This window comes from Nanorana parkeri, unplaced genomic scaffold, assembly GCF_000935625.1.
Source record: "Nanorana parkeri isolate BGI_ZX_2015 unplaced genomic scaffold, ASM93562v1 scaffold79, whole genome shotgun sequence".
In the NCBI taxonomy this organism is placed as follows: Eukaryota; Metazoa; Chordata; class Amphibia; order Anura; family Dicroglossidae; genus Nanorana; species Nanorana parkeri.
In genome coordinates this window covers 993,108-1,009,607 of record NW_017306347.1, presented here as the reverse complement: position 1 = coordinate 1,009,607, position 16,500 = coordinate 993,108, and the positions used below count along the sequence as shown (strand labels likewise).

General features: G+C 42.2%; 1 protein-coding gene across 4 annotated transcripts in view; it reads left to right on the top strand.

Moving 5' to 3' along the window:
- NEGR1 (neuronal growth regulator 1) overlaps window positions 1-16,500 on the top strand; it is a 429,891-nt gene that overhangs the window by 363,018 nt on the left and 50,373 nt on the right. For 2 of the 4 annotated variants that reach the window (XM_018576882.1, XM_018576881.1), the window contains exon 7: window positions 2,287-2,328. The exons of the other annotated variants lie outside the window; for them this stretch is intronic. In XM_018576882.1, the coding sequence (XP_018432384.1) occupies window positions 2,287-2,328 (42 nt within the window). The remainder of the gene's footprint in view (window positions 1-2,286; window positions 2,329-16,500) is intronic. 4 annotated transcript variants of the gene reach the window in all.

The window sequence follows — 16,500 nt, the reverse complement described above, 5'->3', positions numbered from 1 at the left end:
CTGAGGAACGTGACCATGTTTCATGTTACACCCTTAATATGGATACTTCCTTTTCATTGAAATCGGATATTTTTTTACAACTATTGCTTTTTATGCTATTGCAACCTAAGATCCTCTGACTCCACCACCTTGTAATAAATAACCTAAAAAAGAAAGGCCCAAGATATCTGCCAGTCAGACAGTGGTTTAGTGTTTCAGAATTAAAAAGAGTGTAAGGTATATTTATATATTCCCCCGTGCTGAGCCTCTGCTGTCCCTCCGTTCAAACAGTCTGTGTGCCTTTCCCAACTTTCCGTCAATAAGCTGCCAGGCAAAAAGTTTTGCTGCAAAGTAAGCAACTGTGACACTCACACAAGGAATCCTTTCAGCCTCTCACTCTGCTCGACATCCACCTGACTTTATGGAGGATTATTCCGCTTGCCTTTGTTTTGGCAGCCATCCCAGGCTCGGCGTACGCGCGTCTGTCTTTTTCCAGAGCTTCAAGTGGAAACGCTGTCAGGCTTTTCAGCTTGGGATCTTCTGTTCTCCTCGACTTCCTAGAGCCCAATTTACTGTGGGAGAAAAATACCTCCTGTTACAATTAGGTAAAATGGGTCAAGCAGCAATGCAGATTTAGCGGATCAAACATGGAGGAGCTGGCATGGCGTCACAGGAATATTAAAAACTCTCCGGCTCCGGATAGGTTTTTTTGTGTTTCGGGAAAACAACTCGATGAATTTAAATGCAAACTATAATGTGCTATCGGTGGGAAGATATTTAGCCGTGTCAAACTGTAAGCAATTTGCACTATCCTAAAGAGAAGCCATTCAAAAAATAGACACGAGCAAGGATGGTTGATTGGAAGGGTGAAGCGCCAGTGAGATCTGTTCAGCTAGTGTTGCATGATGGGAGGAGGAGGATGTAGTCCTAGAAGGGTTTAAGTGTATGTCTGGATAAAATAAAAAGACACACATTCAGTCCATATCTGCAGGACGTGTACATTACCGCATGTTTTGTTTCTTTAAAAATTCTGCAAATAAGTAAGGAAAAATACCTGTAATCTCCCAGAAATCCAGTCTGCTCCTCGCTTGCTGTTAAGCTGACAACACAATGCCTCCGGTGCATTGAAATCCCAAGCAGCGTTGTCAGAACTCCATCCTTCCTCCACCCTTTACGTTGCCACTCCACATACATATATTGATTTCTTTTTCAACAAAACAGTGCTGCTGCCTTGACTCCTAAGAACATGCCCATATACTGTGCATAGGGACAGGGCTCTTGGGAGATGTAATTCTGAGGGTATACTTATATGTAAATAGGAACAGAGCAAAAAGTGTACATGCTTGGTCATGATATCATAGGAAATAATAAAAGCTGCTTCCTGTTACGGGAAGAAGGTGAAATAAAATCATGCTGATACATGATCTAGAACAGGGGTAGGCAACTTTGGCACTCCAGCTGTTGTGGAATTACAAGTCCCATGAGGCATTGCAAGACTGGCAGCCACATGTATGGCTCCGAGAGGCAGAGGCATGACAAGATTTGTCGTGCCACCAAAGATGGAGTGCCAACATTGCCTGCCCCTGATCTACAGGTATAGAGGGAGGTTTGGTGGTAAATTTGGGCAATACCTGGACATACTGTATATTTTAAGAGAACGAGGACTAACGTGTGGCAATTACCTAACTAGCCAGGGGAAGGATTGCTGGGAAGAAGGCTGTATGTTTTCTAGAACCAAGGTATCCTCAAATATGTCAGCATGGCGGGGTAATCTTTGGTGGTAAGAGCACCTTTGGAGGTAGGGGTGGTTGGGTGCGTGTTCAGCACACGTTTCCTTCTCCCAGTGAAAACAAACATAGTAGGGACACCCAGAAATTAGGCTTCTGGTAGGGGAGGAGCTAGATGGATTCACTGCACAACGGCACAGTGTTCCTTTCCATGATCAGAGATAAGTACTTCTGCAATAATCACTAGACCAGCAATTAAGATTTCATTCCTCATGAGACATCACAGCTGACCAGGTCTCCCTTTTATCTTGTACTGTAAATCCAAATAAAATAGGTAACAAAATCCATCAGTCTTAAAGCGCTGGCAGGGGGACTTCCAGACATTATGGTATGTTGGACATAAATTCATGCCACTTGTGCGTTATGTCCAGGTAGTTTGAGTAATGAATAGTCTTTTTCCCTGTAAACACCTGTTTGTTGCATGAATGTTGCCTGTCTCATTCTATGTCTGTCTTCCATACGGTGTATGATTAATACCCAACCTCTTGTTTTGTTTTTCTTTCCTTCTCCCTCACTGTAGAAATAATTGAGCCTTCCACCACTAGTCCTGTCACCAGCTCAGGTCAGTGTCCACATACACTCAAGTATGTTTGGGTACTTTCTCTCTGCTTTGCCATGTCATGTGCCATCTGTCCGCTCAACCTATCAATAGCATAAAAGGGTCAGTCCACAGTTCACCCAAATTTGATATGTCAGCCACGGGTGGACCTTGAAGGGCTGAAACATCCAATGTCATGTGTGTCTCAAGAATTCCCGCAGCAACATATTCCCAGTCTTGTCTCTCTTGATGAATATGCCATAATGTCATATGAATGAAAATTATCAGCCTACCTCATAATGCCCATAGCATTTGAAAAGATGTAGAATTAATGTTGCAAGAAAAAATCACCAATGAAGTCCAGAAGATATACATCATATGGCCAAAAGTATGTGGACATCCCTCCTAAATTCAGGTGCACAAAACCATCTCCATAAAGACATGATTTGGTCGGTTTAATGTGCAGGAACTCAAGTGGCCTGCACAGAGCCCTGACCTCAACAATACCAAACACATTTGGTGTAAATTGGAATGCCTGTTGTGAGCCAACCTGAGCTCACAAATGCTCTTTTGGATGAATGGGCAATCATTCACACTGCAGAATCTTCCCAGAAGAATGTAACCTATTATAGCCACAAAGGAAAGGCTAGCTCCATATAATTGGCCGTGGTTTTGGAATGCGATATATCCAACAAGCATTAAGAGACTGATGATACATTTTGCATTTGAGGAAGAATCGGCCAAAATGTAGATGACACAGCAGTGTAAAATTAGCCAGCAGCAGGACAAATTTAAATAGCAAGGTTAGGCCTAAATTTACTAGAGACAAAAACACAGGGTGGGGCTTTACTACAAGAATTAAGAATACTACAAAGGATACAGCAGTGTAGAATTGGCCATCAGCTAGACAGTGGTTTATTTTATCTGTAATGGGAATATGGGGGTGCCTTGAATCTGGGTGAAATAATGTGAGGTGGCTTAGGAGCAACATAAAATCGATATGCTCCCAAAATAAATAAAAAACACCAAAATATCACCTCAGTCCATTTTTTTAAAGGGAATTCTTGCTATGGACAGGACAGCAGCTAAAAGTGATCTCAAATCAACCACAGAATGAAATGAAAGAGAACAATAATAAGAACAAAAAAGGCAATAAGTTGCCCAAAGAGCTTGCATTTAGATTTTAAGTACATATTAGTATAAGATTAGGATCTTAACTGATTCTAATCAATCCCTATGCAGTTTGTCAGTTTTCATTAAAGAACTCCAAGATTTTGAAACGTTAACCCTCGTTTGTGGGGCTACCCATGTAGAGCAAGGATTAACTCCTCATTTTTCTCAAGGAACGAAAATGAAGAATAAATACTCACCTGATCCTCGGTCCTTCGGCAGTGACCACTCACCTCTCTTCCCCCCCTGCTCCGGCATCTTCATGTGTAATAGAATAGACACGTATTAGATGTGAGGATTCCACAGGTCCTTAGACTGCTTGAAGCCCGGAGCAGCAAAGGCTGTGGGGACCAGTCTAGCAGCTAGACAGGATTTGGGATCAGGTGACTATTTCTTCTTTGTTTTCACCCCCTAAAATAAAAGAAGCACTTAACCCTTGCTATTTTGGGGTAGCCCCACTGCAATGGTTAACCTTTGAAATATTGGAGTTCCACTTTAAACATTCCCCACAACAGCTTCCAATTCACTGGCACTATGGCTGCTCTGTGAAACCCCTTTTAAAGTGAGGGGGCTTTCATATCTTAAAGCACACTTATTGGCCCATCTACGCCTTCTGGTCATAGTTCATAGGCCATGCAGTGCATTATGGTTGCATGTAAATCTACACAGAAGTTAGCTGGGACTGCACAGGCTTTACTTGAACTTTACCTACAACAACTTCCAATTCACTGGCACTATGGCTGCTCTGTGAACCTCCTGTTAAAGTGAGTGGGCTTGCATATCTTAAAGCACACTTATTGGCCTGTCTAAGCCCTATGGTCATAGTTCATAGACCATGCTGTGCATTATGGTTGAATGCAAATCTCTACATAGATGTGTTGGGACTGCAGTGCTCAAACCTACAGGCTCTACCTTGAACCTATGGTAGCAGCTTACACGAACCTCAACCCTAGCCACAATTTTTGGTTATATAAAGTATTATATGTGAAGCCAGATGGTGATTCTGCCCACCAGCAAGATATCAGTTTTGGGTGGAATGATCCTTTAATGCCCGATTCCACCTTTTTGCTTTACAAATGTGAACATTTTAAGGAATGGGGGTGAAATCACACATTCTGCAAATTTATTTTCTACCATTACAATCAGTCTTGTCCCTTATTGGTTCCACAAGCTTTTGAGCTAATCATTTGGACGCAGTGTAAATATTCATGTTTTCGATGTCAAAAGATCTTTAGCTGAGCAGTGGCTGCAGAATGTTCTCATAAGCATCCTGCAAGCAAATTATCCACTGCTGTCTACAGAATGCTCACATAAACCGTGCATTCCATCTTCCTATGATTCCTGCATGGTACAGAGAAAAAAAATTCATAAGATTTGTGCATGATAAAAGACTGTGCACTTTAAAAACACACTTTGGAATTTTTTTTTACAAATGCAGTTGGTACCTGTTTGGCCATGGTGGATAGTTCAAAAGCACATATAGGCTTAATGGGACAAGACAAGTCTAACGTACTATTTACAAGGTTAATTATTTCAAACTCTGACTTTAGCTGGTCTTTAATGTGCTGGTGTCCTGTATGTTGTGTTGACGTGTCCATTGGCCATTTGTTGATGTTTGGAATCAGATATGTTAGAGTCATGCTTTGAGCTACATTGTGGGGCAGCTATTTATTTCCAAAGCTGTGTTTCACCTATGCATTAGGAAACAGTGACATAATCAAAGGGTGAGGCATAAGCTGAAGTGTGGTCCCCTGCTAGTTTTCGAAAATTGAAAAATGTGTGGTTTTGGTAAAAAAATTAAATAAAGTGAGGGTAGTGCCTCTGGCAAACTCTAATGGATAGCTTAGCACACATTTGAAGCAGATGGTCCTAGCTAGATGAAGTGGCTTAGTGTCTTGAAATCTTGCAAAGATCACTACAAAAGTTAACCATGAAATGTATTACCCTTGGAGTTTTACAGTAGATGTCTTGGTAGAGCACTAAACCCAAAAGTAGGAAGGGGATGGCTTGAAATCCAAATCACTGGTATCCATGGGGGTCCCTAGAATTGTCTAAACAAGGTAGAAAGGATGAGTGTATCGCAGATCTAGTGTGACTCCAGTTGTTGTTTTTTGCACATGACCGTAGGTCAGAAGAGAAAGCCAATGCGTTGCAGCAGCCCGATCGGTGACCTAACTACTACTTTAATGTTACAATTTGTTGTTCAGTATGCTGCCAGGGGAAGTTTTGAGCCCCCAAAACTTCTCCTCTGACCTTTTGTCATGTTCAATAAAGATTTACTGGACTCACATTGGACCCGTGGTGCTCTCATCCTTTCTATGTTCCTTGATGAGTTTTGCTATGAGACATATCCCCTTCTTTACAGCCTAATTCCAACCAGAACTAAATTTCATTTTCGGTTTTGGATAGAATGAAAAAATTATTTATTTTAATCAGAGTTGGAAAGGTCGGTACCTCTGCTAGGTTTCCCCTTGCCTCCCGTCTGAGTGACATCCAGTCATACAAAAGCTGTCACTAGGTCAAGAAGTGAGGGGGTCACAGACACCAATAAAGACCTTTCAAGGTTCTTACTCTTCCTCCCTATATTAAAGGGTGTTTAAAATAAAGTCTGTTCATTGCAGGCCTCGCTTCCTTTTCTTTTACCCAACTGTATGTCATTAATTTGTGCTGCGCACAAAAGTGGAACACACTGCGCATAAATGCAAATGGAACACCAAACCAGCACATTGGTGTAAACTGAAGCCATAGGACATAAGGAAAGTTGCCTTGTTCCTGAGTTGGGACTACGTTGTTGGGCTGCCCAACACAGTTGGTGTAAACAAGCCTTTTTTTTTTTTAAAAAAGGAGAAAGAGTGTGCAAAGTAGACAAAGCTGGGATCCCCGTAACCTATGAGAAAAAGGCCCCTGCACCTTATCCAAAACCACAAATATCTGTGAGTGGACCAACCCTTTTGGTGATATCACTGCTTCCTAGTAAACTGCCGGCTCAAGGATGTGTATCCAGTCCACACAATGGCTACTGTCACTATGAATGGCATATTTTAGCGCCCGTTCACACTAGATGCAGTGCGTTCCGGCCCGATTCTGGCCAGAACGCGCTGTCTCGCATTGCGGCCGGCTCACTTTTTAGTGGGGCAGGAGGGGGTGTGGCAGGCCATTCAAGTGAATGGCACCGTAGCCACGCCCTCCGGCCGCAATGCGATCGGCCACACGGGATCGCAAGGCACATTATGCCTGCGGTACGGTCCGGTGCGATCAAAATAGTGCTTGCACCAGACCGCATGCATAATGTGCCTTAGAGCATTGCAGACACCAGAACAAAAGATGCTGTATAATGCTATAGGATATTGATCTGACATTTTGCAAACCCTAGGTATAAAACATGCATGTCCTACCATGATCCAAACATGTTTGTCATAATGCTAACATAAACAGACATATACAGGGCTATTCATAAAAGGGTGAAGAGTTTGGAGAAGGCAGGAGCAGTGAACAATCTAGGACAACATAGCTGATTTGGAAAAATTCTCCAATTCAGCTCACTTTCCAGTTCGGCTATGTTGTCCCACATTGTTCACTTCTCCTGCCTTCTCAAAACTCTTCACACTTTTATGAATAGCCCTGATAGTATTTATAATATATTTGTAATGACTTTAATCCATTAAAATCTAAAACAAATTGTCACCTAACTCCAAAATCTGGAACATTGACTGGGAACTTGGTTGGTAGCGGTTATGTAATTAAACATCTGCAGGGGCTCCAAGGTGCATGTGGGCACTTTGAATAAGACATGTGTATGTTTATTGGGCAATATTGTATATGTTAAAATGGAGGTTTTTTTTAAAGGGAAGCCGTCATATATTTTCAGTGAATGGTTACTTTGTCTTATTGAAGAATATACATGAACGTATGTGTATGTTTGTGGGCACTGGGCCATTTCTGGGTTGTGTGTTTCTTCGGTGAATATGTCAAATACAGGTCAGAGGTCACAAGGAAAATTATTATTTATTTTACACTCTAAATAAAGGGTTTTCTTTCTTCAAAGTTAACCACTAGAGTGTTTGTAGGCAATGGACTATGAACCTATGTACATATATAACTAAAAGCTGTTTTTTTTAAATATGAAAACTAATAATTTGATTATCTGTCATTCTGTCATCCCATTATTTATCTAAAATCTCTGGCATTTGGTTTGCAGAGCATTGTGGGTTGTCCAGATGGAAAGCACAGAAGTAGCTTTTGAGGCTGCTCTTTAATTAAAACCTTAAGCTCTGTGGATTGGTTTGGATTGGTCCAAACCATCCACAGAGCTCAAGCCTCTAACACAGAGTATAGGCTATTGCAGCTCTTGCCACATTATGTTAGGTTACACAAGCAGTGGGGAAGTCTGCTGCTGTGTAACCTAACTTAGCTGTCAAAAGCCAGATGCAGCGCCGCCTGTAATTACCAGGCAGCGCTCTGTCCATGACAGGTTACAAGCTAGAAGCCGCTCTGAATGGAGAAAAAGCTGTCAGCTTCAGACTTGAAGCTGACAGCTTTTTCCTCCATAATACTAGGAGAGGCTCTGCCTCCCCTGACCGCATGTCCCTGATAGATACAGTACAAGGAGTGAACTCTTATCACCCTAGTACAGTAAGTGTGTTACTGGTAGGATCACCAGGTGAAAATAAAGGAAAAAATAACTTTAAAACAGGAAACTAATGCAGACACCACATCTAAGGACTGTTAGGCTGTAACCGAATGCATTTTGGTTCTTGGATATACATAGACTTTAAATGGCTACAGACATCTCTTTACATCTTTACGGTATGGTAGTGAAGACAGGGTCAGCATGAAAGCCACAAAGCCTGCACCTTTAAACAGCAGCAATGGCCGCTCCCATATTCTCAGATTTATTTTAAGCCTCTTGCACAACAGAGTGCTACAGGATCATTTTATGTACAAGGAGATTGGCGTCCTCCGCACCGCACATGGACAGAGCAGACAAAGCCTTTAGCGATGAGCTGGGATTATTTGCTTTGTGTTTGGACAGATTTCAACATCCCTCTTAACACAAAAAAAAAAGTAATTATCCCTTCTGCGTCCTCTCCCTGTCTCCCCGCCAAATATTCAGCGAAAATTGGCTGAAAATCGCATTACGCAGGTATAAACCGGCCTATTTTGGGAACTTCATTTAAAACAACGAGAATTTAATGGCAAAATGGCGTAATGAAAAGTCATCCGTCACTTTGGTAAGCTGTATTTCTAATTCCTGACGGCGGAGCTCTCTGCGCTCCTCTCTTTCTTTATTTGTTTGCCGCGACGATTTGCATGATAGATATTAATGCGGCAGAGGCTCTCGCAACAGGTGACGTGAAAAAAAATGACAGGCCTCTGTCGGTTTTAATGCCCCCATACTGAGACAATCCCATCAAGCAAACATAAAACAGACTTTAGTACATTGCGAGAAGACTCCCCCGCTTCTGTCTTATGTTTTCATTCTCCTCTCTTGATACAATTTGTCTTTTTTTTTTTTTGTTTTTCGACCACTTTGCAGAGGAAATTTTGGCTTTTTCATTTTTCTTTTTTTTTTTCTTTCTGCTCGCCGGTCCTTCTTCGAAGAGGATAAGGGTATGCGGGTATCAGAAGGAAGTCAAGCGTAGGCATTGGGAAGCAAGATTAAAGTGAGAAATTCTCAATTTAACCCTGCTAAGAACTTCTAGCATATTTCTAGCAAGCTTTTCCATAAAAGCAGGGATTTTTTGTTTGCATGTATTGCAATCGTGTTCAAGCTGGCCAACTGCCTCAAAGTGATCCCTCTCGCCAACTGCTTCAAAGTAATTCCTTTCTGTCCAACCCCATCTAAGTGATCCCTCTTTAGCCACCTCTATCAAAGTGACCCGACTCTGATCAACTGCCTCAAAGTGATCTTTCTCTGGCCAGTTGAGTCAAAATGATCCCTCTCTGGCCAATTGTGTCAAAGTGATTCCTCTCTGGCAAGCTGCTTCAAAATGATTCCTATCTGGCCAACTAGGTGATCCCTCTCTGGCCAACCACTTCACAGTGATCCATCTCTTGCCAAATGCATCTAAATGATTCCTCTCTGGCCAACTGTATCTAAGTGATTCCTTTTTTGGCCAACTGCATCAAAGTGATCCTTCTCTGGCCAACTGCATCAAAGTGATCCCTTTCTGGCCAACTATCCAGGGGCGTCCCGAGGTCGGGTCACGTAACGTCATTGCGCATGCGCGACCATCTGATTGATGCCTGCCGGCGGCCATCTAGGTGATGGACACCGGCAGAGAGAGGAAGGGATGTTCACCCGGCGGGATGAGGTATGCCGCCGGATCCCCTCCTCTCCCCTCCTCAGTCCGTGAACGAGTGCCCGACTTTTTAGAGGGGGGTGACACCAAAATGACTGTTAGTCATTTAGGTGTCACCCCTGCAATGGTGACACCTGGGTGCGGGCCGCACCCCCCTTGTGACGACACTGCAACGACCTCAAAGTGATTTGTCTCTGGCCAGCTGCTTCAAAATGATTCCTCTCTGGCCAATTGCCCCAGAGTTATCCTTCTTTGGCCAAGTGCGTTTAAGTGATCCCTCTCTGGCCAACTGCCTCAAAGGGATTCCTTTCTGGCCGGTCCCTACTTTACAGTGAAAAATGCGAAATACTAACTTGATTATAGTATACATTAACCGTTTTACTGCCAGAGACATAAGGCTTACTGATCCAACAAAACTATCACTGTATCAGTGTGCTATGAACAACACTAAAGAAGAGGCGGCAATTGCCGCCAGAACATTTTGGGTTTTTTTAACTCATGATGGCCAATTGAGTTTCTGATTCTTTTACCAGGAGTTGAGTTTTAAAAACCAGAATTTTTTTTGTTTCAGTACCTGAAAAGAGGCTTTATCCAGCTCTAACCCTTGTCTATATCCATTGGACGCACAACACAACTAGGTGAATCTCAAGCGAGAATCCTTATTTCTGTTTTTCTGTTAAAGTTTTTATTATTTTCCCTTTCTTCTTTTTTTACATATATTAAAATTAGCAGTTTGCAATTGCCATTCCCTTGCTATATTGATATGTACCATCTCCTATAACTAACTTAAACTGTAACCTTGTATTATTATTGATGATGGATATTGGAAATATTGTATCTAGTTGTGTACAGATGGTATTGTTTCTCAATTTCTATATACCACAATGAAAATTTAAAGTAAAAAATAAATAAAAATAAAACAAACATTAAAAATAAGTAAAAGATAGTTTTGTTTTGTTTCTGTGTATAATAAATTTGATATTTTATGGAATACTAGATCTTGTGTGGTACTTTTAAAGTCAGTTTATTCTGGTTTTAATTGATATTTGTTTTACGTACATGGTATCTGACTCTCAGTTAAAAAAATATTGATGGTCAAAAAAAAAACATTCAGCATTTCTCAATACCGACCATTAGGGGCAGACAATTCAGAATGAATCCGCCCATCCTGCTTTTTTAAATAGCTTGGTAAATAGCTCATCAGCCCTACTCATCTGCAGAAGGCGGGATTACTGTCCCCTGAGATGGGAAAAGCAAAATGTATTAAATTGCGATGAATTAATCTACATACTCATCGAGTGAAGCCAATTATGCAGTTTGTGGTTGGTAATTGAGTACTGATTAACCTTCGCATTTCAGTGATTACTTATGGTACCTGTTAGAGACTAAACAAACATTATGCAGGAGTTTGCTGCATTTTAGAAAATTGTATGGGATCATAGATTTGCCTATTCTGCTCTTAAAGTGGAATTGTAGGAACAATATTAAAAACACCAACACTGAAGAAGGCAAAGGGCTTCGCCATAGTTGCTCAGTTAAAGGTACTTTAGGTGAAATTTTTAAAGTGTAACTTTTTATAAAAAGTTTGGATCAAGTGGGATAGGGTTAGAACCTTACTGGGGAGATTTTACCTTTATTTTTGTACCCATTCACAGGGTGCCATATGAACAGGAAACAATGAGAAATATCTCCAAAAATGGAGATAACAAAATTCTTTTTTTCAGCAATGTGTGGAATGTTTAGAACCTTTGTCAGATTTGTATCTTCCTGTCCTGGTGATTATGGGCGTTGGGAGGCCCATAGAAGTCAATGGCAATGCATCAATGCATATGATAGCAATGTAAAATGCGCTGATGATGCATTGGCAACAGGTATTAACAAGCCTTGGTTAATACCTGTTAACCCTATTTCCCTAAATTCAAGAATGCTTGGAAACATGCATCAATAAAGCAAGTCAATGCATGAATAAGATGCGCAATTGCTGCATGACAAGACATCTGCATAACAACAACAAAAAATACACCTCTGCTCACAGTCATAGATCTAAATGGGTCCTCAGAAGTTTTGGCTGAAGTTGGACTTTGATTCAGTTATGTATCAGTGAAAACATGTTACATTCTAGTATATGTATATGAATATGTCTTGATATGAGCTCCCTATAATCCCCTGCACAGCGGCACACACAATAGGATAGGAAGAGCACTGAGCTAATCAAGGCTTCATTGCAATTAGGGTTCTGAACATGCTTACAAAGGCTTTAAAAAACTCAATGCAACCTCCTATGGGAGACCCTAGTAACACTCCATCGTGCGGCTCTGGTACATGGAGACATAGAAAAAAACAGGTTCTTAGGTTTGAGGAACACGAAAGATCGCAATGCGGTCATGGTAGTAGGGATAGGGGAACATAATAACAGGGATAGGAAACATGATAGTAGGAATATGGGACATCACTGTAGTGATAGGGGAACATGATAGTAGGGATAAGGAACAGGATAGTAGGGACAGGGGAACATAATAGTAGGAATAGGGGACATGACAGTAGGGATAGGGGAACATAATAGTAGGGATAGGGAGCATGATAGTAGGGATAAGGAACATGACAGTAGGGATAGGGGACATGACTGTAGGGATAGGGGAACATGATAGTAGGGATAGGGAACAGGATAGTAGGGATAGGGGAACATAATAGGAGGAATAGGGGACATGATAGTAGGGATAAGGAACATGACAGTAGGGATAGGGGACCATGATAGTAGGGATAGGGGAACATGATAGTATGGAAAGGGACATGACAGTAGGGATAGGGGAACATGGTAGGAGAGATAGGGTAACATCATAGTAGGGATAGGGGAACATGATAGTATGGAAAGGGACATGACAGTAGGGATAGGGGAACATGGTAGGAGAGATAGGGTAACATCATAGTAGGGATAGGGAAACATAATAGTAAGAATAGGGAAACCTGATAGTAGGGATGGGCGAACATGCTTATAGGAGGGGAGAAGACAGAGACCTTGTAATATAATGTTTCTGCTTTAATATTTAATGAGCTGCCACAGGCAAGATGGCTACAGAAATTCACCAGCCATTTTTCCCATAGTCAACCTTTAGATTCCAGGGGAGAAGAGTACTGAACTGTTTGCATGCAAGGTGTTTGCAGCTGTCACGACAAGGTAGCACATGTGGAGCATATCATTAAAAATCTGAGATGATTGTTTTTGCACAAAGTTCTGCTTTAAAGTCCAATTCCACGTTAGTTACAATTGTTCTGTTTCTTACCATACTCGAACTGGAAAAATATTGCCGCAATAAAGGTAAAAAATATACAGTGCGTATTTTGTGTGTGTGTATGTATATATATCTATATATAGAGAGATATATCTATATATATAGATATATAACTGTATATTGCACTGCGGTAATACTGTAATACACGCGGTACGGTAACACATGTTGTGTGCGTTAGGGCTCTGTGCTGTGCTGTCATTAATTGTGAATGTCAACCCAACAAACCCCAAAAACACATGTGCCATTCAATCTGAATTGGCTGTTTAGCACACAGCTCAGCGTTCATCAACATACGACAACGCATAGGTTGCAGCGCACAGTGTTGTGGTGTGGCTCAGCCCTAACATTCCAGATCAGCTCAATAGTTTATTCATTGTCAGCTATATTTGGACAAGTCTCATTTCAGGGTGGGGGACAGAAATGATGACGATGGATGGCGTTGTTGGCTGGATGATGCATCTTTCACTTAGGGACAGTGCTGTGGGTGGAGTTGGGAACATCTGCCGTATCAAGGTGTTCCCAGGACACCAGATAACCAGCAACATTTTTCCCATTGGAGTCGTCTGGTACATTATAACCACTCTATGGTTGAAGATCAGGCCAGGTGGGCTGCGTTCCTTGTTTGTTTCAGCGTCACATTTTTGTGTTTTACTGTTGCGCTCCGTTCAAAGACACTTGATATTCTGAGCACTGTATATGGTTCGAATGACTGAATTAGCATTTCCTGGTAATACAATCCATCATTACAAGTCAAAGCCGCGTCTCATGCAGCTGAGGACAGGCGAACGTGACCTACTTTTATTTTTCCATTTACAAAGTCTGTACAGTGATCAGATCACTTATCTAAAAATTAACATATTCAAACTGACAGTTCAAAAAAAATTATAATAGAGATTAATTTCATCTCTCGTATAACCTAAAATAAGATGTTTCAGAGCAGTGACTGTGCGGTTAGATTCACTCATCAGGCCCTTAATTGCTGTTTAGTACATACATCAGCTTTTGTGGCATCTATGCAGCTTGATGTGCTCTGAAATGCCATATGTTCACATTGAGAGGCGTCATCTTCACTCCTAGCTTGGAAAAGGGGCTTTTGTTGGACTCTTAATTTTGACTTTCTCTTTGATTTTAATAGAGCCCAACATTGCTTGGTTTTACGTGTCATTCTTAAAAGTTCAATGCTGGGCACAAAAAAAATCCATTAAAGGAGAACTATGGGGTCAGTGTTTTTCCCCATAGTTCTCCTTAGGGTAACGGGAGGACACAAACTAGCGTCCTCCCGTTACCCTAAGCTCAGTATACCGCGAGCTGCAGCTTGCGGTATACTGAGACGCCGCACCTGGAGCGGATCCCGACTTAGATGACGTGATCCGCCCAGCTGCGTGAGTGACAGCTGGCTCTGCCTACCTAGAGGCAGAGCCAGCTGTACACGCCCCCTCCCCCGTCCGTCCTGCCAGTCAGCGCTGGCAGATCGGAGCGGGGAGAGGGGAATCCAACCCCTCCCCCTGTCACGGCAGAGAGCTGTGACAGGATCGAGAGGTGAGCGAACCTGGTATGTGTTCGCTCAACCCCCGATCTACTGAGCCGACCTGTGACAGTCTCATTGTCACAGGTCGGCTTAGAACTATGAGGTGAGTCGAAATCACTCATCTCATAGTTCTCCTTTAAACATATTCCTTAATAGCCACAAAGGATATAAATCCACTTTGTGTCCACCGAATGCCTATGCAAACCCATTTATTACCACGTATTAGTAATGGTGATGTAATCACAGGTCTGTACATAGGCTGTGCAGAGAGCAGAGCTGTGGGAGGGACCCAGCAGTCTCCATCCATTACAGACTGCCTGAAGACAAACACAGGAGGGGGCGGACAAAAGACCAGTCACCCTGCACAAGGAGAGAGAACAGCAGTGACCGGTCTTTATCACAGGAGGGGGCAGAGAAAAGACCAGTCACCCTGTACAAGCAGAGAGAACAACAGTGACCGGTCTTTATCACAGGAGGGGGCAGAGAAAAGACCAGTCACAAGAGAGAGAACAGCAGTGACTGGTCTTCATCACAGGAGGGGGCAGAGAAAAGACCAGTCACCCTGTACAAGGAGAGAGAACAGCAGAGACCGGTCTTTATTACAGGAAGCTCCAAGTCTCACTCTGGATTACTGCACAAATCTGGAAGAAATACACAAAGCTCACCAAGTTTCGAGGAAGAATACACATGACTTGTATTTAGACAATATTTGCTTATCCCGGAGTTCAGCTTTAATATATATCTTTATCTCTTTTTTCACAATTTTGCTTGTATTTAATAGATTTCAAAATGCCGATATCCAAAGGGAATATTGAATACATGTGTTTAGTTAAACTGTATGCAAACCCTAACAATGAATTTCTCTTATTTGCTCCCTTTTCGCTTGTTAAATGAAAACGTTTTATTATATCTGTTTGACAACTGAAAAAAAGACTTGTTGATCCTGCCAGAAATCTTGCTGACTTCACGTTCTCTCTGCTGCATTTTTAACAACTAGCAATGTCCCCTGTTCTTTCTGTGAACTATAGAATGCTCCCCCCACCATGTAAACTTGTGGCCCCCACCATGTGCTCTGGATCCATTCTCCAACCTCACGTCATCACTACAGGACTTAGCAGTTATGTAGGGGTTGGAGGATGGAACCACACTATGTGGCAGGGAAAACACGCATCTGTTAAATGCTGAAGAGTCTTATAGAGGTTGCAGTGCTAGAACAGAGATAAGCAAGAAGATATGGGCCACCATACTACTTCTATATCACAGGTCACCATACCTCTTCCATAACAAGGGCCACCATACCTCTTTTCTATCATGTGCCTCCATACCTCTTCTATATCACAGGCCACCATACCTCTTCCATACCATGGGCCACCATACCTCTTCTATATCACAGGCCACCATACCTCTTCTATATCATGGGCCACATACCTCATCCATATCACGTGCCACCATTCCTCTCCTATATCACAGGCCACCATACCTCTTCCATACCATGGGCCACCATACCTCTTCTATATCATGGGCCGCCATACCTCTTCTATATCATGGGCCACCATACGTCTTCTATATCATGGGCCACCATACCTCTTCTATATATCATGGGCCACATACCTCGTCCATATCACGTGCCACCATTCCTCTCCTATATCACAGGCCACCATACCTCTTCCATACCATGGGCCACCATACCTCTTCTATATCACAGGCCACCATACCTCTTCTATATCATAGGCCACCATACTTCTTCTATATCATGGGCCACCATACCTCTTCTATATCATGGGCCACCATATCTCTTCTATATATCATGTGCCACATACCTCGTCCATATCACGTGCCACCATTCCTCTCCTTTATCACAGGCCACCATACCTCTTCTATATCATGGGCCACCATACCTCTTCTA